Genomic DNA, 25,084 nt, shown 5'->3' with positions numbered 1-25,084 from the left:
GGAGGACAGAGCAACACAGAGCTCACAGCTGCCCACAGGTTGTGCTGCTGACCACCAGGGATGTCCCTCTGCCACATGCCACAGGCAGGCCCAGAGCAGCTGTGGACAAAGGGTTCATTCAGAAGCCCAGCCCCGCATCCGCTGCCAGTTGGAGGAGAAGGAGGAGGGAGGGAGACGCCTCTGAAACGTAAGGAAATACTTAAACTGCACAGGAGAGGAATCAAACCACGAGTGACTCGGACTCCTGCCCTGCATTGCTGGCACAGGGACCCTGGAGAGCAGAGCACAGCTCAGGGATGGGACGGAAGGCACAGAGCTGTGTGCCCCAGGCATGTGGAACCCGAGCGAGGGTGGCTGTTTCAGAAGAGACAAAAAGCAGATGTTTCACAAAAGCTCACTTTCCAGGTTTATTAAGTAAAGTTAACTGAATTGTTTTCATTTTGTGGGGATTCCTTTCCGTCTAACCCGGCGGGTTAAGAGAGTTGCACAGAATCACGGTTGGACTGTGATAACCCAAATACAACTTTGGCTCATCTCACCGCTGACACATATGGAATGACTTGGGGGTTATTACATGCTGTGTCTGCTTGAGGCAGGTACATGTACAGATCAGCACAAGTTGCAAATGATAGTTTACATCCTTTCAAAACCAAGCAGGGCATCCAGCAAATGCACTGCCGTGAGAAGACATATGAAAAAGAAATGATACAGACTTGCAAATACGTAAGAAGTTGAAGAGATTCAAGAAACCTCAAACACAAGAAATGCCAAGGGGGGGAAAAAACCACTTAAATTCAGACACAATGTGTTCAAATGAAAACTCAGCTGTAATTTAAAGTCCCTTCAAAATGGGAAACATACAGTAATGCAATTAAAGAGAAACCAGGTCTCATCCTGGGAAACGTGTCCAAAAGCACTGATGCACAAAACAGGTTCAGAGTTCTAAGCAAAATGTCCCTGGGCATTGGTGTACTTGACTCTTGGAGCCAGAGCAAAGCAATTCATTACACTTGCTGGGCCTACTGCTGGCTCTTGGTGGCCTAACAGCACATAGGATCCCAGATGTCACAGAGAAGGCAGCAAACTGCTGGTTACTGGGAGAAATGCAACGGGCCACATCTCCCAGAGAGCAACTAGAGTAAGGACACCTAATTCTGGCAGCCTGGCTCCACTGCACACAACATCAGTGTAATGTTCTGCAAGGTTCTTCAGTTCTTAGCTCACTCCTTTCTCAGCCTGAGTTGGTCTGTCTTGTGCATGAGCACAACTGGCTGTGCAAAATTATCCAAAAAACAGAAGGGACAGGACCAAAGAAAACTGGCTGAACCTGGGGCTGGCCTTCAGCTCCTATTCTCAAATATCAGTTAAAGATCGGAAATTTATCTACAAAAGAAATAATATAAATGAAATAAAAAAATGGCACCGTCCACAAAATTAAAAAAAAAGAGAAAAAAAAAGAAAAATCTTACAACACAGCCTCATAAAAATGGCTTTGCAACGAGAGCTCAGTCACAAAATGAAGGGTTCTAGCTCTTCGTACATCAGAAGAGGAAACAAAGCTAAAAAGTACTAGACCACATTCTCTTAATAAGTTAAACTTACTTTCCCTCCCCCTTCTACAAAAGGGGTAGAAGCCAAGGGAAAGGAGGCTACTACAAAAAAAAAAAAAAAGAAAAAAAAAGAAATAAAAATAAAAATAAAAATAAAAATAAAAATAAAAAAAGATAGGAGAGAAGGAGAGAGTGTGAGAGAGAGAGGGAGAGAGACAGAGAGAGAGGGAGAGAGCAGACTGTGGTCAGAGGCTCAGAGCAGGGCTGAGTTCCTTTTAAGGGTTTAAAAGATGCAAAACAGTTCCTCAAAAGTTCCCTCTCTTCAACAGTTAGCTCAATGCTGTAGCCATGGAAACTCAAGTAGATACTGGAGGAGAGATTGCAGGCAGATCCGCGGCGGGCGTTAATCCTCGATGATTATGGGCTCGTCATTCATGGGCTGGCGGAGCTGCACTGCCTGCATGGGCCGCAGGATAATCGGCTTGTAAGGGCGTCTGGCGGCTCGCTTGGCTTCCGAGGAGGAAAGCAGCTTGCGGATTTTCCTGCAGACAGCAAGGAAGAAAGGCACGGATTACAGAGGCACCACGGGCTGCTCTGCTTCTCCAAGGGAGAAGGGGCCCGCACACGCCTGGTGGGGTGGCTGACAATGCTTGCTTCTGCAATGTCTGCCCTGGAAAACTCAGATTTTCTGAAGAGGAAACTGCATTCTCTGCTCCAGAATCCTTCCCCTGCAGGGCAGAAGGCATTCTGGCCCAGCCTGGTAGGACCAGGGCCTCTTGCTGTGAATAGAACATGTGAAATAGTCAGGACAGCCGGTTTCCACACCACTCATTTATTCTGAATTAATTTTCATCAGTTGGATGTGCTGCAGGTAGCTCTGGGGAAGTTTACAAAGCCAAGTCAACACCAACAGGGTGTTTCCCCTTCTTGCTTCACCCACACTGTGTGTGCCCAACCCAGAGATAGGCAATATTCACATCTTGTATTTGGTTAACCTTGTATTTTGGGTTCACATCTTGTATTTGACTTCCCTATATGCACAAAACTGGCAACAAGTCCTATCAGATGCAGGAAGCTGTTTTCCATATGGAGAGAAAAACACACCAAAGCTTTAAAACTACCAAAATAAGAGACAAATACTGAATGATTGCTTGGTTCTTTTTGCTAATACTAGGCTCAGAGATAAAAAAAGGTATCACTATAAAACCCCATCCAAACCCAAAAATGCAGCAACAATGGAAAGTGTACTGTGTAATTAAAATGAGGAATTCTTTTATACAGAGGATGTTGTGGTAGTCAAAGGCACATAGAGATTAGAAAGAAAAGTAATAAATATTCACAAGAGCAGTCCACCAGTATCCACTATGAGTCTTCAGCTCAGGAACTGGGGAAACAGAAGGGTCTGATAAGGCAGCATCGCCTTCCCTCACAAGCTGCTGACAGAACAAGGTTTTGGCTGACCACAAGACAAGAAAGGAAGGGCTCTACAGCCCACATTTCAGCCACATATCCCCCAATTTCATTTAGAGAACATTGCTGGGGTCAAAACCCCCTTTTGTTGGTTGTGGTTCTGGTTGGTTTGGTTTATTTGTCAGTGGAAGAGAGCCCTTCTCACTGAGCTGATGCCTATCACTGTGCTATGATTTCTGCCTTTAAGATGTGATGGCTGCTGAAGAAAGTGGTCAAAATACCTCTCCTATCCTCAAACCCTTACCCTTAGCACCACCAGAACTGACAAACCATCAACTTCAGCTGCAGATTTTGAATCACTTCTTGTCAGATTTAGTCATCTCTTCATTTGTTTTTGTTCTCTTTTTTTTTTGCCCACCAAGCAGGACAAGCTGCTGCACTTACACAGACATGTTTTTTGTTTGCCCACTGTCCCCATTTCTCCAGCACCTTCTAAAACTAAAAGGCCACAGGGTGAGGAGAGGTGAAAACAAGCTGGCAAAGTGGTGGTGGGGGAGAGAAAAGAAAAATCTTGATATAATGACTTTTCCAAGATGTTTGACTGCAGTTGATCCACCTTCAGCCAGCAGAGCTCCTTGCAGCCAGCACCCGTGTGTGTTCCATTAGCCATGCTGCCAGCAGACACATCCTCCAGCACGCTAGATTCTGATCAGGTCACCCGCTGCCTCTGCTTGCATGAGTTCTAAATGCCAAGTTCCTTACTGGGAGCCTTCAATTCAAAAACTCCTTCCTTTCATTTGACCAACTTTTCAAACTGTACAGTTTTCCAGCACTGTTCTCAACAGAGCTACACAAAAAGGGGAGAGGGGGAGCGTGTAAAACTTCAGGGAAACCTACTTGCTGTGACTGCAAACACAGCCTGACCCTCAGCTGGAGGACGATATGCAGATATTGCAGCTAGATTGATTGCTACGGAGCCAACACAAAGCTCAAATTGTTTCAGAGCTCACAAACAAGTCTTACATTCCTGACACTGGAATGCAGCAGATGGTTCAGGGAAAAGTTAGAGGTGAAATGCCCGACAGAAAACCCGTGCCACTGACAATGCTCCATCGCTCAGGATTCCCTGCTCTTCACAGCCTGCCAAAAATCTCCTTTCACCACTCATCAGTCAGCTAAGCAGCATGGCTGTCAGACAAAGAAGCCTGGGTTGGTTTATTTTCCTTTTTTTTTCTCTCTCTAATTTTAAATGCAAGTGATAAGCTCTTACTGAGGTGATGTCTGTCACAGAATCACGATTTTCATTAGTTGTGCTGGCTGCTGCAGGACTAATCCTTCCTGCCTCTGTCAGTAGTTCTGTATGAGCAGAAGATTCTGTGTCTACAGTAAATTGTGGTCACAACCAACACCACACTGGATGAACATTGTTGTAGCTCTGTCCAGGTCAAAGGGCAAGACCTTGTACTGACACGCTGCCACCATACACCTGCTATATTTCATGTGCCTTGGATGGTGAAGATGTCAAGAAGAGCTCCCTAGATGAAGGATTATGAAGCAAGCCTTGAGCATCTAAGGAGTGCACATCCTGTATCTAAGGACTATATACTCTGAGTCCACAATGGCACATTAATCTGAGAGCTGCAACAGGATCCCAGTACCTCTTTACCAGAGTGACAAAAGTAAAAAGAAAACTGCTTCCCCTGAAAATTAAATCATTCTCTCACTTTATTTTCAATTTCATATGGAATTTCATATATAACTGCTTTCTTTCACAGCATCTTGCAGGCACAGAAAGGAGAAGGGAAAGACATAGTAAATACATGAGCTGGTGTGAAATGCACACAGTTGCATTAAAGGTATAATAGGAACAAGTCTGACCAGGAAATTCAGTTCACGTGTCTTCTGAGTTTCAACTAGGTGTTTCCTGCACTGAAAACTGATCATCCAATAGATCAGTAGTTACTAAGTTGAATGTTACTAGTATCACCTACTTTATAAAGCCTATCTTTGATACTAGGCCCACAGAATAGTTCCTTGACACTTGAAATGTTTTGCAGGTTAAGGAGAAGTTTGGAGATGCCAGGACTCTTGACTGTGACCTTTGTGCTGTACAAATGAAGACTCAGAGCAGTGCCAAATTTAGTAGTACAGAAAAGACCAAGCACTAAAACTCTCAACCTCCTCAGTTATTTGAACAGTTCAGACACCCAGTAATTCCCAGGTCCATCTCTGCAAGGGGAGGGAAAGGTAAGTGCTTCTCTGCTGTTGGGGCAGTGATAGTGCAAGTGTTGATAACGCCAGGCTTCAGACCAAGACAGAAGCCAGACAGCACCTCTGCTGTCAGAGGGCTGGAAAGCAGGGCTGCAGCTTTGCTCTGACCTTCCTCAAGGTTACCCAGGAGGGAGGCATCAAGTTCCTGGGAGGAAACCACACAAGCCAATTTCTCTGCCTTCTCATCACACCCAGAAGCAACACTCCCATCCAAGGAATACCAGTACTGGGAACTTTGCCTTAGGGATGGGATCACATAGCTTCTACCACTCTGTCAGCCGTTTGTAAACAGGCTGAAGTGAAACTCATACAAGGAAAGTTTCTTCTACTATTTTTATCCTGTGGGCAGACCAACAAGAAGAATTAGGACTAGCAGAAGCAGTATCACCAAAGGAGGAAGATGTACCACCAAAGGAGGACACTGTGGGGCTAAATCTCACTGCTACTGACGGCAAATTAAACCACTGAAAAATGAGTCAGCTCAGCCCATGGAAACCCTCTGTCACTCGCAGGTTTCAGGACCCAGACTCACGTGGAGATGTCTTGACGGGCAATGTGAGAGTTCAGCATGCAAGAGGACATGCAGAGCTCTCTGTGTAGGAGGCTCTGCTCCTCAGTGTCACCCATGAGCCAGGAGGGCCCTATCCTATCCCCGAGATGGGACCTCCGAGGGCAGTGATGGGTCTGAACCAGGTGAATTCCCACCTCAGTTTTCCTTCCCTTTACATCCTCTGGAGTAAGAACAAGCATCTGCTTTCTCTGGAATGTAAGTCCATTATTATTTCCCACCCTTTACCCACCTCAGCACTGGCTGTGGTCTCTGCACTCAGTTTGAAGCATCAGACCTGCTGACAAGATCCCCCTCTAGCCACACCACCAGCTGCAGCACCCACAAAACAACAGATATCCCCTTAAATCCTCCAAAACACCACGTTTCCTACCTGGTTTCTTCAGTGGCCATGTAAAAAACATCATCTGGTGCATCAATCCAGTTCATCCTCCTCCTTTTCACTGGAGGCATGGATCCACCACGAATTAATCGGACTTTTGTTGGGTATGATTTCCCATTGAGCAGCAAGTTTCGGCTTGGTCCCTAACGTGATACATAAAACAGCACAGTTATGGACTGCAACAAACCTGCAGCAACGTGTGCTAAGCACTCAAAGGAAAAGAGAATTAAAGTTTTTGTATGGCTTGCTGAGAGTTTAAGGTAAATACCTCCCCCTCTGGCCCAAGACTGAACACAGAATTCACACATAAGCAATTGTTCACAAGCAGTACAAGTCAGGCGCCTTCAATATGCAATAGGACAGCAATACCTCAGCGACAGGACAAATAATAAATGGAAGGCATTACCAATAATTTGTGGCTCATGTCTGAAAGATGACGTCAAGTTCAAAAGATTGAGCATCAAACTTAAGATTTCAGCCACTACCATAAATCTAGAGCAACTCTATTGATTTCAGAGAAGAAAGTCTAGCTACAGAGCAAATTGAATACAAAAATCAGAATTTACAGTTATTTTGGAGTACCAAACTTACCCGTATTCCTTTTGTTCTAGTGAGGTCAATATTTAACAAGGATAGTATAGAATTATATACATTGTTGAAAACAAATGTAGGACTACAAAGCTTAACAGCTTTCAGGATAAAACCCTTCTAGTATTGAACACCACAGATTTCCCGTAACAACACATTTGCTTTGCGAATCAACACAGGCATCATTTTCCAGACTCACAGTAAGCCCCTTACACTCAGCTGGAAAAATATGAGCTGTTATTAAGAGAGGTGCAGATGAAAGGGAGCAAAGTGTTAAGCTTCTCAAATGCAGCTGTCCTTGATCACTGAAGTCCAGTGCTGCTGCCCCTCTTCCTGCTGATCAGCACATTGAGAAATCCCACTGAAATCAGTAACACTGAACAGCTGGGAAAGATGCAAAATGAAGGCCCAGAAAATTTGATATGCATAAATTAAAGCTGGTCAGAAAACACCTTGGTATAGATTCAATTGTGGTATTTCACAGGCCATTGTCCAAGGCCAGACCAACTCCCCAGATGCACCAAGGCTTCCCCTTGTGCCCAAGGAATGGGAAACTGAGCATTTGTGTGAGAGATGTCTGCCCTGGGAGATGCACCTCAGAAAGAATGGTGGGGACATGGGGACTTCAAATCCTTTAGGGTCAGGTCATTGCAATAACTAACTGAATTTTAACATCTTGACTTAGGAAAGGAAGAATTCAGTCTAAAAACCAAGGGAAAAAACCCAACAAACCCCTGCATCTATCTCATTTTCCATCTGAGCAGAAAACAGAAAATGATAATTACTTATTTTTTGACCAGCCTTAATCAACTGCTCTAGCAAGATCTGCTTCCTGTAGAACATCAGGGCTTTAGAGCTAAGCAAACAAACCCCCACCTTCTAAAACCCTAAGGTTTTTAAAACTGCTGCATACAAGTGCAATAATTTCATTTCTTAGTTGCCCAGCTCTATGTTATACAAGACAGCTTCAGTACCACAGCAGACCACTGAAATACTTCAACAATTGCTTTCAGATTTGACATTTGTTAAGCAAAAGGTTTTCTGATGGCTTTTGTTTTTTTACCCCCTTCAGGTTTCTCCAAGAAAGTCCACTCATTAAGGTTACAGAGCATATTTTCTCCACATGATTCAAGATACACAGGAGAACAACTCCAGAAAAAGTTCTTGGAAATACCTAGAAAGGGCACTCTTGTGCTCCCAGGTTGCCTTTTCTCTACCTACATGGTGAAATCTATTTCAAATGATCCATCCTGAAATGAGAACCTTTAATTTTTCATTCACACGTGATTAGACAACCAGAAATCAATGCAGTTCTGGGAGTTTTACCCTAAAACACCTAAAAAGTAGTAAATCAGAGATTTCACCCTCTGCTCTGAGTTGGTTTATTCAGCAGACACAAACAAGTAGCCAGTCTTCTCAGTGACAGAGGATGACGCTGAATTCATGGAGGAATACAATTTACCACTTTGGATTGAGGAATAAACCAAAGGAATGATCTGTCATTCCAAGCAGCCTGGTACACCCAAGTTCTGGCCTCCCCTGAGGCCACTGCTCACTTCCCCAAACACTGTCAGGCTCAATAAAACCTGTGATCACTGTGCAGTGACCATCAGTCACACCTGCTGCTGGCTGACCTGTGTCACAGGGACCCTGCTGACACTAATGCATTGTGGCACTTAGCTAACAAAGCAAGCTCCACTTGATCAACATCAGAAGATCATTTTTTTGAGGGGGTGGGGAGGGGAATGCATGCTTGAAGTTGTTTCCCTTAAGCCATGTGCAAGGGGGAAAAGGGATGCACAGCCTTTGCACTGGCCCCTTCACAATTTAGTGAGAAAGCATTCTGCCAGAGACACATCCATCAGACTGGCTATTTGCTTCTGTCCTTTGATTAAACTCAGCACAATAGATGAAAGGCTACAAATAATTTTTACTCAAAAAAAAAAAAAAAAAAAAAAAAAGAATGTAAAATACAAGCATTCTCAGCAGGTAACTTGCACACCAACTTACTAAAAGAAAAAAAAAAAAAAGAAACTGTTTTCCAAAAAAACCCCTTCCATCATTTAAACCTTTCTCCTTCAGGGAAACACATTGCACCTAGAAACACATCCCAGAACTTTGCTGTAAGCAGCCACTCCGTTTCTGCATGAGCAGAAACAAAATGCTCTGTTCTCTGTTCAAAACAGGATCTCATTTACAGATATAAAGGTAGATAGATTTGAGGTTTAAATTGTATTTAACCACTAAGATGATTCAGATACCCCAAAATAATTTTTTTCCCTTTTCAATGATTTGGGAATTATGACCAGCTGCAAACAGCAAAGGTGGAAGTGAAGCACTATGGTTTAATGGGGTGTTCTATCTAGCGTGGGTTAATAATTCTTCTTTTCCCTGTTTTGGTTAAATGAACATTCTCTTACCATTTGTCTGGTTTGTCCGTGGTTAGGCAGACCTAACAAACAGGAAAGAGAATAGAGCTGGTAAGACCATTGCTTTTCCAAGACAGAAAAAAGTACAAAATCAAAACACACGCAGCTATGATTACAACTGTGTTGTTTTGCTAAGCCTGGAGTTGCCTACTGAACTGACTTCTGCCCTCCTAGAAAGGTGACTGAGAAAAGCTTCCTCGACAATGTGCTTTGGAGAGCAGAGGCCCCAAGTCACAAACACGTTCCACTCGCCCAGTCTCTTCTCCATTTACTCAAACCTTGCTTCACACTAGCACTAGAAGCACACCTCCTCTTTCATATCCCAGGCTTGCTGTGCATCTGGGAAAAATCTGACATTCTCTTTTTGTCTGAGGAATTTACTGACGTCAAGAAGGAGAAAGTGGAAGGCATTATTCACTGTCAAGGCAGCAACAAACAATCTTCCTTATCCTCCGTGGGTCCCCTGAGAACTCCTCAGCAGACATCAGCTACAAGCTGTTAGCAAACAGAGTGTATCTGCTGAACCTGCCACAAGTAAACACCTCTTCAGGCACAGAGCTCAGCCACAGCAGCCCTTTCCCAGGCACACACAGCACCAGGCACCACGGCTCGCTGCGACCAGGTGCTTTGCTGTGCTAGCAGGTACCCCCTCACACTGCCCTCAACTGTACTATGCACACACAGGAGCCTGCAGGACTCCCAAAGCTCCTGGGATCTGAGGGAAAAGAGTGTTGCTGCAAGGCAGCACGGCCTGGCACAGAATGGACTGGGACACCCAATAAAGCTGTTTGCTAGCACCGTTTGGTTTTACAAGATGCATGTTCACAGAAAACACCACTTCATTAGCATCTGTACACCAAACCAGCTTCCTCAGCCCCTTCTGGCTGAGAACCAAAATGTCAGTGCAGCAAATCAATGGGTTCTACAGGACAGGCATCAGCAAATGCTGTTGCTGTCTGCAAAAGGTCTCAGCATGAATTCTGCTTTCACAGTCATGGGATCTTTGAACATTCCTAGTGCTAGTGAGTTAGCTGGGATGAAAAGCTTTTTCAAGAAAGCAGCAAGAATGAACTTTCACAGCTCATGGTCTGTACACTCCAGCAGGTTCCTGGAGGTTCTCATTGGTAAAACCAAACACACTGTCCTTGCATCGAGTATAACGGGAAACACAGGGCACAATAGTGTCAGGAGTGAGGAGGGTGAAATGGGACATCTTCTGAGCATTGAGTATATCATGATATACCACATTAGAATCATCAGTTCATATCAAGGCTATTTTCCACCCTGTATAGATGTTAAGCTGTTAGCTACTTCAAATGGGAAGACACATGGCTTCAGTTCTTGCTGCATTTTTATGCCTAAGTATCCACAGAGATGAAGAAACAGCAGCCAAAAATATTTCCACCAAGACTGTAGGACAGATGTACCAAGCACCAGTAAAAAGGCCAGTAACAACCTCTGGATGTTGACAAACGCAGTGCAGACAACAGATAATAATTTGTTTTTACATGGGAGCTACCATGGCATCCAAAACACAGCTGTCAGCAGCTGTTTGGTATGGATGGACAAAGGGCTCCAAGGATGCTGGGAAACAGCACAGCCAGCAGGATGCAACCAGAATCTGTCAGCTTCAGAGCAAAGCTCCAGCACTTGTTACTTTCTTTTCCCTTCCATAACTGAAAGATTACGTTTTCTCCATTCACAGATACTCTGAGATGTAAATCAACTGATGCTAGTCCCTGGATTGAAGCCACATATTTTCTTTTAGCCACACTCCAGATCAGTTCTTTTCTTGTAGTAAGAACACCCTTGATGCCAGAAAAGACTGTCCTGATATGTGGCTGCTGCTGCAATGACTATTGCTGGATGTACAACAGAGAGTAAACAGTGCTATTTCCAAAAAACAGGATTAAACCAGAGTATTCCATGGTGAGAAGCTGAGGGATGCAGACTGAACAAAGGCTGAGCAGAACTGCTGCTTGCTCTGACCCCCAAAGCTTCTGAGCCCTCAAGCAGCACAGAAGCAGTGCTAACAACAGGAACACACCTCCCTCCCAAACTGCCAATTCTAGGATAAAGCTGCCCATGACAACTTTTTACTCCAGTAAAATAGGACACAAAACAAAGCTACAGCTTCAATGGAATTTATACCCTTGCTTTCACAGCAATAAGGTATCAATTAGCATATTAATATTGGTGAATTAATCCATGAATTTTCACTTTAGTCACACTTCAATAACTGAAGTCTGAAAGAATGAAACAGGCACTAAAATGACTTTATTCAGTTTGCAATTAAAAAAATATCACAATAAGAACATATGCAGCCAAAGCACTGATATTAAATGAGCAACCTCTATGCACCATCATCAGCAAAAAGTGGCAGAGAGTGGCAGCACATCTGTAACCCACTGAGGAACTGCTGACAAGTCAACAGGATCCATCTGGACAGGAGGAGACAATGGACTCTCACCCAAAAGGCTCTGTGTGAGAAAGGAAGCCTGTGAGACAGCACCTCTAAAAACTAAACCAATCCTGTGTCTGTGGGTGAGTGGTAGCACAGGCAGAGAACTCACCATGCCAGACTCACACCTGCTCCACGTGCCTGCTCCACTTCCACAGATGAAGATTTAAGAGATGTCTCCCCATGCACCCACAAGCAGGTTAAAAATAAGATAGCATAAGAATTTAAATAAGGAGCAAAATGCAACAGTTCTGGCAGCTCCTCTCCAGAGGGAAAAAAAAAAGCTCTGACTATATTTTATGGAGGAATATCTTGAGAAGACACAGGGTAGAAAATGTGATTATTCTTTCTGATGATATCTAAGGTCCAACTGCTTGAATTTGCACAGCTCCACATCAGCACCAACACTGACCTCCTCCAAATGACACAAAAATACACAATAAAAGCAAGTGTTTTCAGGACTGACCAAACTTTTAAAACCAGAAAGTGTAAAGGTGTACAGTGACAAATCTAAGCAGGTCTTCCACTCTTTTTCAGCCAAAGAAATTGAAATATACTCTGAAAACTCCTGACTAAATGTCAGGGTTTTTTTCCCCATAGCATTGAAAAGAACCCAAAGCTGTAGAAAACCTCTTGCCATCCAACTCCTCCTGCCAATCTCCTCTATACACTGAAATAAAGAGGAAGCCCCAGAGGATAAAATGAAGACAAAGTCAATTGAAGGTATAGCTGCAGAGAATCATAAATGTCCTTTGCCACAGACAATTCTACACCTTACTGAAATGGCAATAAAAAGCTGATCACTGCACAGAGATTAACTGGCACCCTCAGGGCATGTCTGCTCCCTACAGCTCAGTGCCAAGGACCTTGGAACTGCTCCTCAAGCTAAGCACAATCACAGAGATTTTGGATGAAAACCAGTGCAGCAGGTTACTATGCCCTAATGATCCCTGCATTCCTGAAGTACCAAAGCTGCAGGTGAGTATACTTTCTCCCAGAGAAATACAGGCGAGGAAGGACTGCAATCAAACAGCAACACAAGCCTGCTACTGCTGCTACTTTGCACCTTTGTGTTATCTTTCGAGAACGGGGAAGCCACCTCTCAGTCAAACAACCTTTTCCAACAATCTCATAATTTGTATCTCATGCTTTTGGATTTGTTAAAAAAAAAATAATTTGAACAAGAGAATGCCTAAACTTCCAGCAGCAACTACAGCACCACCCCAAGAGCACGCTGTGGGGGTAGGGGACAGCTGGCACCCAAAAACAGAGAGAAAGGGAGAATCTAATTTCCCAATGGAAAGCAAACCAGCACATCTGGTCCCACTGGATGCCTGACTCTAGATATGCTCTTTGCTGCTCCAGTCCCATCCCCTGCAACTCAGCACCTTGATGGCAGAATTCCAAAACTACTCCCACTGCTCACATTCTGCCTGCTGTTTTGCCAACACCACACAACAAACAGCTGTCACATGGAGAAGCAGGAGAGCCTAAACCCTCAGCAGTGAGCCCAGTGCAGGCTGGAGCATAGGGATATTCCCATGAAGTTACTACAGTAAGCTTCAAGAAGCAGCTGAAGCATGGAGAACTTTCTGCTTGGTCAGAAGCCACCCAGTGCTTTCCCACACCTGAACATACACCCTGCTGCTGTGCATTTACAGCCCATTTCACAGTCTACACAAGTCTGTACAGAACTGACCCTCATACCAAGGAGGAAGAGTATCCCAACTTCCAGCCTGGACACAACTCAGGGTTGGTAAACTTGTGTTTACTCAAAGTTACTAACTCCAATCTTCTGCCACCACACACAAAAATTGCTTCATCAAGCAATTAGTCACAGATGGCATTTGGTTTTACTTTGTTTACCCACAAGAAGTATCATGCAGAACATGTAATATGCACTAAGACTCAGAAGCACATCTTCAATCACAACAAATGCCGAGAATTTCACATACTTTTTCACAACAGTGACTTCACTATTCCTTTCTAAAATCCATATACTCTTCATGTGTGTTTTCCTGTTCCAAAAGTAATCCTCCTCCTGGGACTCCATCCTTCCCAACAGTAACAAAAACATCAACAGTACCACATTTGTGAGTAAGCTAAAAAAATATAAAAATCTATGCACGAATAAGGCTTGATGAACAAGGATTTCATTTCCAAGTTACTGGTTCACTCGAGGCAGTCTCAGTGTGTTGACATACACACACACACACTTTTTTGCCAGCTTGCAAGAACACTTTAGCACCCTTGCCTTTCTTATAACTACCTAGAGTGTTTTACCACTGTTTGTGTCCACCTTCAGAGGCTACAAACTTTCAGAAATGTAAGTGCAACAAGCGGAACAGAGCATAAATTTTGCCAAACACCACCTAGACGTAACATTTTCTTAAAATTCTCTTGTACATAAAAACAATGTTAAAATTGCAATTTACTTACCTAAGTAAGTTCCTACCAAGATTGGCAAAGGAAAAGGAAAGAAAAGATTTAAGGTTAAAAAAGGGAAAGATTCACATAGTTTAGAATACTGTAGCTCAGCCCCATGCAACAAATAGAGATACACAGACTGGTTTGGCTGTAATGAAACACAGAAGTGATCACAGCTCTCTGTTGGACAGATAAAACCAAGACAACATTAAACACACAGTAGCTCTGAATGAGAGATTTTGCAAAGAGCAGCTTTAATTTTGGCTGGGTAAGCCTGTACCCAGCTCCTTCCACCAAGCCCTGCATATTAACATCACTGGATTTCAACAGCACTTCCTAAAATGCTTGGTCCAGTAGGTCACCCTCACTTGCTGTAAAAGCAGCCCCTCCCAGATGATGTGTCTGTTCATGCTAGGCTGTACCTCCTGCTACAAGCACTTCAAGAACCTTGCTAATACTTTCTGAACAGTGACATCCACCACAGAGAGCCAGCAGCTCTCCTTGGATAAGCACATTGAGAAGGGAAAGCTGCTTTCTGTCTCGGGGCTGAGTCAATCAGTACTGTCCACTCATATTCCAAAAAGAGCATCATGGTGGATTCTGCCTGGCTGTAACACACCAAGTGGTCAAAAGAAAAGAGGAGACAAAACTATGCACCTCACTGCTTTAGGATATGCTGGTCCAAGCTATCTAAACTAGAAAGCACTGAATTACTCACTGTTCTTAGCATAAGCAGTATTACACATCATATCTATATATATATGTGTGTGTGTATGCAATAGATAAACAGATTAGATAGATAGATTATATGTGTCACACATTCCACTCAATTACAATTCAGCCTTTGTACTATCCAGGGCACTTGCAATTCTGCCTTTGCTCTGTTATACATTAATTTCCTCTCACATTAATTACACCTGCTCTCTTACCATTGCCTTGGGATATGCACTCTCCTTTCAATCAACATTTGCATCTTGCCATCACTCCTAAATGAAATAGTTTTCACTAGCTGATCCACAGAGCATGATGCCCATCTGCTGATTTTATTTTCAGATCTTTCTTCACAACACCAAAAGAACCTAATCAGAGTATCAAGGCTAAACTGAAGGCAAGTGGAAATTGTTTCACTTAGCATCTGAATACAAAATCCCGTATGAAATTCTCAAAAATAATCATTACTTTAGGCAAATAATCTTAAAGTGAGAAAGTTGCACAGGCACACGGTTCTTGGGGTCTCCAAAAAGCAGTTCAAGCAACTTGACATTCTTCCCAGCTGTGCTGCAGCTCAACATTTGCTCTCTTGCCACTGGTCAGCATTACTGGGGTCTGGATTTCAACACTTGAAAGCCAGGCCTTCTCCCCAGCACCCCACCATTTATTAAAGGACCAGCACTCCCTGCTGTTTCAAGTAAGTTCTGGATGAGCACATTTCCACTGGCTGGTTATCCCACAGTTTTTAGAAAGACAGCTGGGGTCACTGACGATAAAGGCAGAATTTTAATGCAATTTATGCATACAGGTAAGTCCACATTTTCTGCAAGTCTAAGTCAGCCAGAAAAAAACACATATATATATACACACACGTGTATGTGTGTGTGCATGCATGATTATACAAAATATTGAGATAATTTCGGTCCCCTACATAGCTGATGTTAGAGAACTTCCCTATCTTTCCACCTTGACAGCTGCTTTTGTTCAAGAACATTACTTCCACTGCCATGCTCATCTCTTGATAACTGAACTAAGGCCATGCCAGGCTGATGAATGCTTCCACTTTTGGATCATTCACGTTTCCCAAAAAGGATATGAGAAACAATGAACCAGAACATGTTAAATTAGATTGACATTCTATTTGGGTTTAGAAATCCTCAGCAGCAGAAGCAAGGTATTCCAACAGTTAATTAACCTCACTCAAAAATCTGTAGCTTGTTTCCAGCCAAAGTCCCCAACTGTACCTTCTGGCTACTGCAGCTTGTTATTCCACTCCCAGCTAGACTGAAAGTCCCCTATTATTAGACTTCTGCTGTTCCTGTCAGCAGAGACAAGCATCTACAACTCCACTTTGTCAGATGCATTTTCTATTATACAGTGTGTTTTCCAGTCCCTTCCCTGTTTTCATGGCTCTTCTATAAACCCTCTCCAATTTTCAGCATTCGCTCCACAACCATGTTATCAATGCAAGTTTGTTGCTGGGAAAAGCCTTCCCTTTATTGCAGCTACTCATTCACGCTCTCCCTCTTTCTGCCTATTTTAGGAGTGCATGTGATCACCCTGAAAAACAATTTTGATTAGATGAAAGCGAGCATGGTGTAAAAGAGAGGGGAGAAAAATAAAAATTTAACAATGCTCTTTCCCTTCCCCCAGCAGGAACTGGCATAGCCAAGTATCACACTGCATGGCTGGAAGGAATCAAGTAAACAGGTTCCTGCACAGAAAACATTCTCGCTCTCTCTCTCCATAGGAAAGATTGTTCATGGCAAAGATTGTCGGTCAGGCTCCAGAACACTACTGAAAAAGCAATAAACTACTAATTTTTTAACATCTCACTCTATTTGACAGCTTATGAGACTCTATGTACTTTTCATGTTCCAAAAATAGGTTTCTGCAGCAATTTGTCCATGATAAGTTAATGTTGAAGAAGAGCTGGGAAGTGTACTGTATGCCTAACAATGCCTCCAACATGATTTAAAGAGGAGGAAAACAAAACAGATGACAGAACTAAATTCTTTTTGTAAAATAAAGTGGAGGCAGTGAGAACATGAGATTAAAACTGTCTTCCTGTTCTTGGAATTTAGGCACTGGTCAAAACTCAAAATGCCTGGCCAGATAAATCATATTCAGAGCTTGAAAAGGTTCAGGTTTCAAGGGCTAAGCACAGATGAGTCAGAAAAACAAAAGTTAAAATTACTTAGTTGGAACTACAGTAGCAAGAAAAAAAAAAAAAAAACCCAACCAGAAACAAACAATTAGACAGAATTCCAAAGGAAAAATGTGCACTACTTCTTGAAGTTCAGCAACCATCATGTATAAAGATGTACCTTAATGTTTTACACCATACAGATATAAGCTGCTACCTGGCTCTTTCTTGCAAATAAACCTCTTGATTATATTCTGCTTTACAACCTGGCCTTGAGGAAAGCCTTACAAAACCATCACATGCCATAATTTCCAGTGTTCAGACTTTTCCCCTGTGTTTGGAGGTGATGGCCCAGCACCACAAGGCTTTTAGCACCAGCAGAGACTTCAGCTAAAACCCACCATAACAGTGTCCACTGTCCCGTCACAGACTTTGGCACAGTGACCTGTCCAAACCCTAAGATGTCTTCCAGGTGCCAACAACGCAGCACATCAGCAGGAAACAGAAAAACTCTTGGGTAACAGATACAATTTTGCACTAGGTTAACAGCTCTTTGGAAACTGTTTAAACTTAGGAGGACAAAGTGTCTTCCTGCACCTAAAGTTGTGCAGAAAGAATATTTTCAGCCTCTCTGTGCAGACATTTTCTTAACACCATCCTTTTTTTTTTGCACTACACTCCCCAACAGTGACCTAAACTAGTCAGTATGTCAAGAGGAGACGAGAAACGAAAATAACAAAGGAACACCCCCAGTTTCCAATTGTATCTATGTAAATGCAGAATCTAACCAATTGACAAGTCAGGCTTACTCTCAATCTTTTTTTACTAATTTAGGTCAACTATAATCCAAAAATCAGTTATTCTGGATAGACAGGTTTATTTCAATCCTTTTATACTCACTCACTGGCTCCTAAATTCTGGCCAAAAGCCTTCATCACTCTCACTGCCATTCACCTCTTCTTCACAGCAGTTCCAACTTGTGCCCTTCCTGCCAGCAGCCCCCCCAGACTACTAAGGCTGGATGACTCCATTCAAAACCAAGAAGACTTAGTGCTACAATCCCAGTCCTTTCATGGCACAAGAAACCAGTTGTATGCATGCCTATAGCCAGCAAGGTTTACCAGTTCACACACAAGGCAGCTGGGAACCTGTGCTAAGAGGCACCAACACACAAACTGGCACAAGGACAGAAAGAGATCCACCAAACTTCCACTATCTGCTTCCCTGTGCCCAGCAGATCTCAATCTAAATTCTTTAAATGTTGTTTCTTTGCAGGTGGTTGCCTTCCCCCTCAGTCCTGGCAAAGCTTCCAGCAACCCAGGCTCAGGAAATATTACAGATGCAAAATTGCAGCGTGGCAAACATTTTCCATTCACAAATCTCAACCAACAGGTTTAAGCTGAACTGCTCACAAGAATATCCAGTTAACACTCACTACCCCGGCAGGTAAACAGATTCTGGGAGTTAACTGGAGTCTGTTACCTAGCAGTTACAGGTACAAGTACTCCAGCAAGTATTTCAGTGGCTGGCTGAGAACAGACCAAACAGGTACAGCAGCAGGTGTTTGGGAAGATCCAGACCCTGCACAGCTACACACACCTGCTTCAGAGAAACACAAACTCTGAGGAATAGGTACTTTCCAAAATCATTTTTGCAGATAGCTCCAGCAACAGTTATAACCGAATGGAACACTAAAACAGGGATCCTCCATTTCCAGAAACTTGTGTCAGGTTATCAGTTCCAGTGCTCTACGCAGAGAGAGCCTTTCAGAGGGAAGGATCCATTCTTCTCCCCTCCTTTGGGCCACAGCATCTCTGAGCTTTCCAAGTGTATCATCTGCTGAGGAGGGCATTCACCAGGGAGCAGCAGGTCTGCCCATAAGCAGGTAGTCACCAGGAGCTGTGGAAATTCAGTGAACTACTCTGCACCTGCATCTTTCATTATTGGACAAAGCCAAACTGACCAATGTAGCAGGGTTTTGTTATTCTTCCCAAAAGACAAAGCACATACAAACTCAGCAACAGGGTATCAGGGAATAAATTCCCAAGGAGAGCAAGACAGTAGAACAACCACTGTCCTCACTGCTGTATTCTCCACATGCACTCATATTTGCATGCATGTAATTATGGGTAACAGGCATCCACTTTCTCAGCCATGAAACACAAAAATTATCATCAGGGCATGCAGTGCTGGCCAGTTCATGGCAACATGTAAGCTTTTGTGTTTGCCTGTTCACAGTGACATTTTGTGGTTGTCTGTCTCCTAAATATTCAAAATTGGTCCGTCCTACTAAATTTGGTGAAGTGACATCATATATAATTTTCCTCCATTATCATAAATGAAAGATTCTGACATCTCTTCAGTACTCAGAACAGATTAATTTTTAACCAGTGTAAATTCTGAAAATAATTTTCTACTGCCTGCAGAGAATGTGCAGACAGTCTCTCACCAGTGAGAACTGTCCTCTCTCACTGGAAAATACAGTTGGAACTTGGGACTTGATGTAAATATTGTCTTCCATTTCTTTCGGTCCAAGTGAATTCAGAGCAGTGCAAGACATGTGAAACTTTGCTTTCTTAGAAGTCAGTGAAACAATCCCTATTTACAAACCAACCATCACAGCTTCCTGCAGTTTCATGGAACTGCTGGAAGACTGTTCTGTCAACTTGAGGAATTAGGAATCAACACTCAACACAGGACTTCGTGTCTTCAGTACAGTTGCACAACTTACTGCCTGCATGTGAAAAGCCTGAAAAGTGAGCAGCAAAACCACGGGTGGAAGTGGTTACCCAAGGAACACTTAGACATCAACACAGAAGGTGCACACAGACTCATTAGCCACAAAGCACAGACAAGCCAGCAGATGAAACTAAAAATCACTCTCCTAGCATAAGCTGAGCGCAGCTTCAAGGTCTTACCCCTGCTAGGCATCAACAGGCGCTTCTTCATGTTGCCTGATAGAGCACAAGTGAACAGAAAAGAGAAAAACATCACATCAGCAACCTGAACAGCAGCAGTTTTAAAAGTTCTTAATGTTAAAACACAATCAGATACAATCAAATGTTTGTAATTATATTTCAGATAAGCTATTTTTAAAGTTAAAATTAAAGGTAAAAAATGAGAAAGACTCTCTGGATCTGGAACTCCTGGCTGGAGTCACCATTTCACCAACTGTTCCTTTCCCCTGTTAAAGAGCTACCCCTCTGTGTTCTCACTCCCATTACGACCATTTCAACAGACCCTTTTCTCCTCATCTGACATAGAGACTGCACTTTCTCTTCCCTGACACTCTTAAGCAAGAGCAATTCTTCAGAACAGAGACCTGGAGTCCACGCCAGGAACATCCTGCTTCTATCTCCCACTTCAAACACCTGTCCCTTGCCTCCTCTTCTTGAGGAGGTGAAGCCCAAGCACAGAGGTGGTCAGTAACAGGGCCAACAAGGGAAACATCACTCAAAAAGTCTAGTAGGGTGTTCTTCACACTACTAATTTAAAAACTGAAGGGAAGTTTCTGCTTCACTGTTCCATTTGCAAGGTTGGCCAGGCCAGGCAGAGTTCTACTAACACAGTGACTTTGAGTGCATACACTTCCTGGGCAGTACAGACCACATGCCTCACCCAAGAAGAGAAATGGGACAGGTGGCTTTTACAAAAGCTAAAAATAACCTCCCTCAAGAATAAGAAACTTGGAATTTACATAAAGGACTATGAGTTTAGGTAATCTCCTTGTGTACCGAAAGGATAGAAGAAAAAGCCTATAGACACAACATAAATTTTGTGGAAAAATATTTACCATCCATTCCATTGTGTTGTTCATAGCTTCTTTTTCCCAAGATAGTTGGGGACCCATTATTAATGACAGGTGTAAACTTAGCAGGAGTCAGATTGTTGAGAGAACTGGACAAGCTTTTTGCAGGATCTGGTTTTGGAGGACACGGATGAGACTCTGGTGGAAAACAGCAAAGTAGAATTTTTTTATTAGCAAAAATACTGGAATTATAAGTCTGAAAACAAAATGCAAACTTCCTAGGTGACCAAATACCCCTCCTCTTATATAGAAATTACCTCAGTCAATAGTTTTAAGTTTGCTATTGATATAAAGCATTTCCATATATTTAGCAATTCACCACTACTAAAGACATTAAAATCATTATCATAGTATTATCCTAAAATAAGATTTGATAGCAAAAGCACCTTGTATCTACTTCTGTAACACTGTTCTCCAATAATTTGGGTGATTTTTGGGGTGCTGTATGCTAAAACCCAACTTTGACCATGTTGGTCATGCAACACACCCCTAAACTCTGGGGAAATCACAACTCTGCCAGTTTGCCAGAAACATTTATAAAAAATACAATTTCTCCAACAGCAAAAAAAGTGAAGATTCAAAGATCCACTATAAAGAATGTAACATCTGAATTCAAGCTTTGAGCCAAGGCAGACATCAAGCCCACACTCTTCAACTGAAAAGAATTTGAGATAGTTACAAGAAACAGCAAATGGGAACGTCAACTGAGTCTTCCCTTGCAGGCCCAACAGCAGAGTAAGAGATCTATTCAATCCCACTAACACCACCAAAAAAACCTCCTTGCCAGTCCTCCTTCCACTTCCATCACTCTTATCTCGCAGCTCAGTAATCCAGTGGTGACCCTGACACAGTGCAAGGAAGACTCAAAATCTGATGCTACTTTCTGTACAATTATTAAAATAAAGATATTATCCAACTTCAAGAAAATTGTAATTAAAAAAACACAAAAACAAAACAAAACACCAAAAAAACCCCCCATCAATACCCAAGAGGAAAGTGAAAAACAGAAGTATGATCCCCTTGTCTAGATTCAGCACAGAACAGCCATCAACTGATTCACAAGTTGAGGGACACAGTGCTGTCCTAAACCCAAGATATTTCTTGGATGACCCAATTGTATTATTCCTTCCATACAACCCAAAACCAGAAGAAGCAAATAATCAAATGTTCCCAAAACATTATGTCAGTGCCTCCATTAGCAGATAGTAACTTGTATCCATATGCATCAGAAGCCACAGCAAACACATCCCTCCCCTCACTTGAAAAAGTTTCTAATACAGCTTTATGACCCCAGAGTGGATTGCAGAGACACTGGGTCTGTCAGATAAAGTAGGAAAAGTAAAAAGGACAAGTTAATGAAATGGGTTTCATGTTTTCTTTTGTTTGTGGGGTGGGGTTTTTTGTGCCTTGTTTCTTGTTTGTTTGTTTTGAATGCAGAATGAGCATCTAAATCTAGACCCAAGCGGAAAACCCAAATGGTCAGCAGAGTAGCTAGGAGGGTGTTTCCTGTGTTTGGGGACTTTGCATGTGATGATTTAGTTTTTTTAATACCTAAATACCGGAGTACTGCTTCTAAAGGCTTTCGAACCACTTGCTTTAATAGCAATGGGTTTTCTGATGCCTCAGGTAAACGTGCTGTGCCTGTAAAACATAGAAAAATAATTAGAGGGTGAAGACATTTAGCTATTATAGCAAAACCAAGTGAATAACTCCAGTGTCCTGAAAGAGCTTTGCCGTTAAAAAGGAATTTTACAGGTGGCAAGCAGATCCTGGCAACAGGACACAAACACAGAGAATGCCCCATGTAATAGGAAATGCAAATGTTTTAAAACAAACAACTCGTGAACTTTCTAAGTTATTTTGCCCAGCCTACTATCAGTTAGAAGGCTCTGCAAGTACAGCCAGGTTTTGTGAAAGCACTAGCTATGTGCAAGAGAGCATCTCAGCAAGCTGCAGCTCAAAACTTTACAGGACAGGAGTCTCAAAGGACTCCTTGGCAAGTAGGTCCCAGCTGCAGCATGCTCACATTCTGCTTTGATTGCTGCACTGTTGATAGGCAGATAGGGGTGTCTTGCAGCATGCCAAGGGCGCAAGATATCGCGACATAAACGTCTGGCAATTCTGGTCAGTTTTGTTGTGTGCAGATAGAAAGCTTGTCGTGTCTTCATAGCAAACTTGGGACTCCCACTGTTTCGTACTGGCACACCATGAGGACTCTAAAGGGAAAGGAAAATAAAAATGGTTTCTGAAAAAAGTAATTATTAGAAAGTACAGTTGTTAAGAAGAGAAAGCATTATGTAAAATCACTTTCAACTACCGATTCTCAGACACAAGAACAGAAATGGTATTACAGATGAAAATATTTTTAGCCCAGCTATTCCCCATTTCCCAAGGTCTTATCCCTAATATCTCGAAGGATAAAATGAAGGTAAACCTTTTCACTTTGCATGGAAACATTTATTTCTATGCTGTCACAAGCTTTAAGGTAGGGATCCAAAACCCAGACATGAAGAAGTTACCTGGAGCTATCACACGATTTAGAGCTTTATAAGCTCAACAGAAAGACTCTCCAGTTTTGGGTGCTCAGGTTTGCTTTGGAGGTACAATGCAAAGTCCTTATAACAAAACATTTATCAGAAGGAGGGGAAAATCAGGAAGAGCTGCATGACAAAAATATACACCAAAAACTCATTTTCCAAAGCAAATGTATGGCATGCAGAATGGTTTTGGCTCAAAGCAGCAAGAATTTCTTTTAATTTTTACTCTTAACTTGGCAAATGTACTGACAGATAGATTTCATATTCATTGCATATAATAAAGAATACTACTGGAAGACATTTATCAGCTACTGAGAACCAAAGTAGTTATTCTCTTCATGAAAAGCAAATAAATCAACCAATGAAATAATGCTAGTATCTTGTTATCTCAGACCCACCCACAGCTGGAAAACAGGAAGAAATTTCAGTTTGGGGAGAACAAGGCTTTCCCTTCTCTGACTATTTACATACTTTTAATTAACAAACAAGAGGCATAAAGCAGTTATCTCAGCAATTAGGAGGCTTCAGAGGGCAAAGAGAAGCCTGGATAGGATAAAGGTTAAACAAAAGAAATGTAAAGGGAATGACAGCAAAGAATAGGAGAGATGAAATAAATTATCCCAAGATAAAAGTTCAGTGTGTGCTATCCTTCTACCCATGTGATATAGTTACCTTTTCAATCAGCTTAATATCTAATGCTTCCAGATTAAACTCTCACCAAATTCAGAAAAAAAATCAGAGAATTTTGGTTTCCAAATAAGAGAGGAAAAATGAAACAGAAACAGCTCATACAATGCTTGCTCAAACCTATCCAAAAAAAAGGAGGATTATTTAAAAAAAAGGGATTAGGTAGAAAAACAAGATAAAGGATCTCTAAAAAGCCACTAGCTATTTGGGGCATATCTAATTTTGAATATGCCTTGGGAGAGTAAATAGGTTTCAGGAAATAATTAATTCTTTTGAAGAGAAACAAACAGTGCTGTTCCCCCTACAGCAAAAATCATGGAAACCAAATACCAGAAACACTGGCTGGCATTTCAGTTTCTCCCATCTCCACTGAGTAATTTCATGCATTTGAAGGCTGCTTTGCTAAACAAATGATGGGGGTTTTTTTTCTCAGGGCAGTACTTGGCAACAAATTACTTCTAGCTGAGGTTAATGCGCCAACTTCTGCTTGACATGAAATACCAAACCCAAGGACAACAATGAGGGCTGCAGGCATTCTTTTGGTGGTTAAATATTTAAGAACAGTTACAGGCAGTTAGGTAGCACGACACTCAGCTTGCCAGGCAGAGGCAGCAGTCTGCCTGGTGGATACCCACCAAATTATTGCGGTTTGGTCCGGGCCTCTCCCCATCTAACCGTGTTGGCATTTTCAAGCCACCGTATTTCTTCCAGTAGGTCCAACAGGATGCACAGAGGCGACACTGCATGTTAGGGGGACCCCAAGAATACCACTGGTAAGACTGGGTGGCTAGAGATAACAAAGGTGGAAATTATATATATCCTTACACAGGATCACTTTTCAGATCTTATTCTGTTTAGAAGCAGCACAAAAGAAAACACCCCCCACACACAGAGCAAAGCTCTAACAGACCTCCAAAACTGATGATGGCTTCACTGTCATCACCACTGTTAAACATACTTGTGATTTCAGCAGAATTGATTACATTATTTAATCTACATACCTTCTAAAATGCTAACAGAAAGAAACAATTACTAAGATGGGAAGATTTCCTGCCAATGGGTAAGATGGTTCTCTTTTTGCAAGAGAATTTCTGGAGAACATTAGAAAA

The 25,084-nt window shown here is 42.4% G+C and overlaps 1 protein-coding gene across 3 annotated transcripts in view; it reads right to left on the bottom strand.

Moving 5' to 3' along the window:
• Positions 1–394: 394 nt before the first annotated feature.
• The window catches only part of MTA1 (metastasis associated 1), a 73,835-nt gene continuing 49,145 nt past the window's right edge, over positions 395–25,084 (bottom strand). Inside the window, exons 13-21 of one of the 3 annotated variants that reach the window (XM_085586892.1) lie at positions 24,611–24,762; positions 22,778–22,967; positions 22,303–22,392; positions 20,737–20,889; positions 19,862–19,897; positions 14,099–14,110; positions 9,190–9,221; positions 6,173–6,324; positions 395–2,092 (exon numbers count right to left, since the gene is read on the bottom strand). In XM_085586892.1, coding sequence (XP_085443018.1) covers positions 1,954–2,092; positions 6,173–6,324; positions 9,190–9,221; positions 14,099–14,110; positions 19,862–19,897; positions 20,737–20,889; positions 22,303–22,392; positions 22,778–22,967; positions 24,611–24,762 — 956 coding nt within the window. In that variant the 3' untranslated portion in view covers positions 395–1,953. The remainder of the gene's footprint in view (positions 2,093–6,172; positions 6,325–9,189; positions 9,222–14,098; positions 14,111–19,861; positions 19,898–20,736; positions 20,890–22,302; positions 22,393–22,777; positions 22,968–24,610; positions 24,763–25,084) is intronic. The other 2 variants (XM_085586893.1, XM_085586894.1) reach the window with 2 other exon arrangements.

Source organism: Lonchura striata, chromosome 8, assembly GCF_050655825.1.
Source record: "Lonchura striata isolate lonStrDom1 chromosome 8, ASM5065582v1, whole genome shotgun sequence".
NCBI classification, from domain to species: Eukaryota; Metazoa; Chordata; class Aves; order Passeriformes; family Estrildidae; genus Lonchura; species Lonchura striata.
The sequence above is the reverse complement of the archived record's forward strand: the minus strand, read 5'-3'. Positions and strand labels throughout refer to the sequence as shown.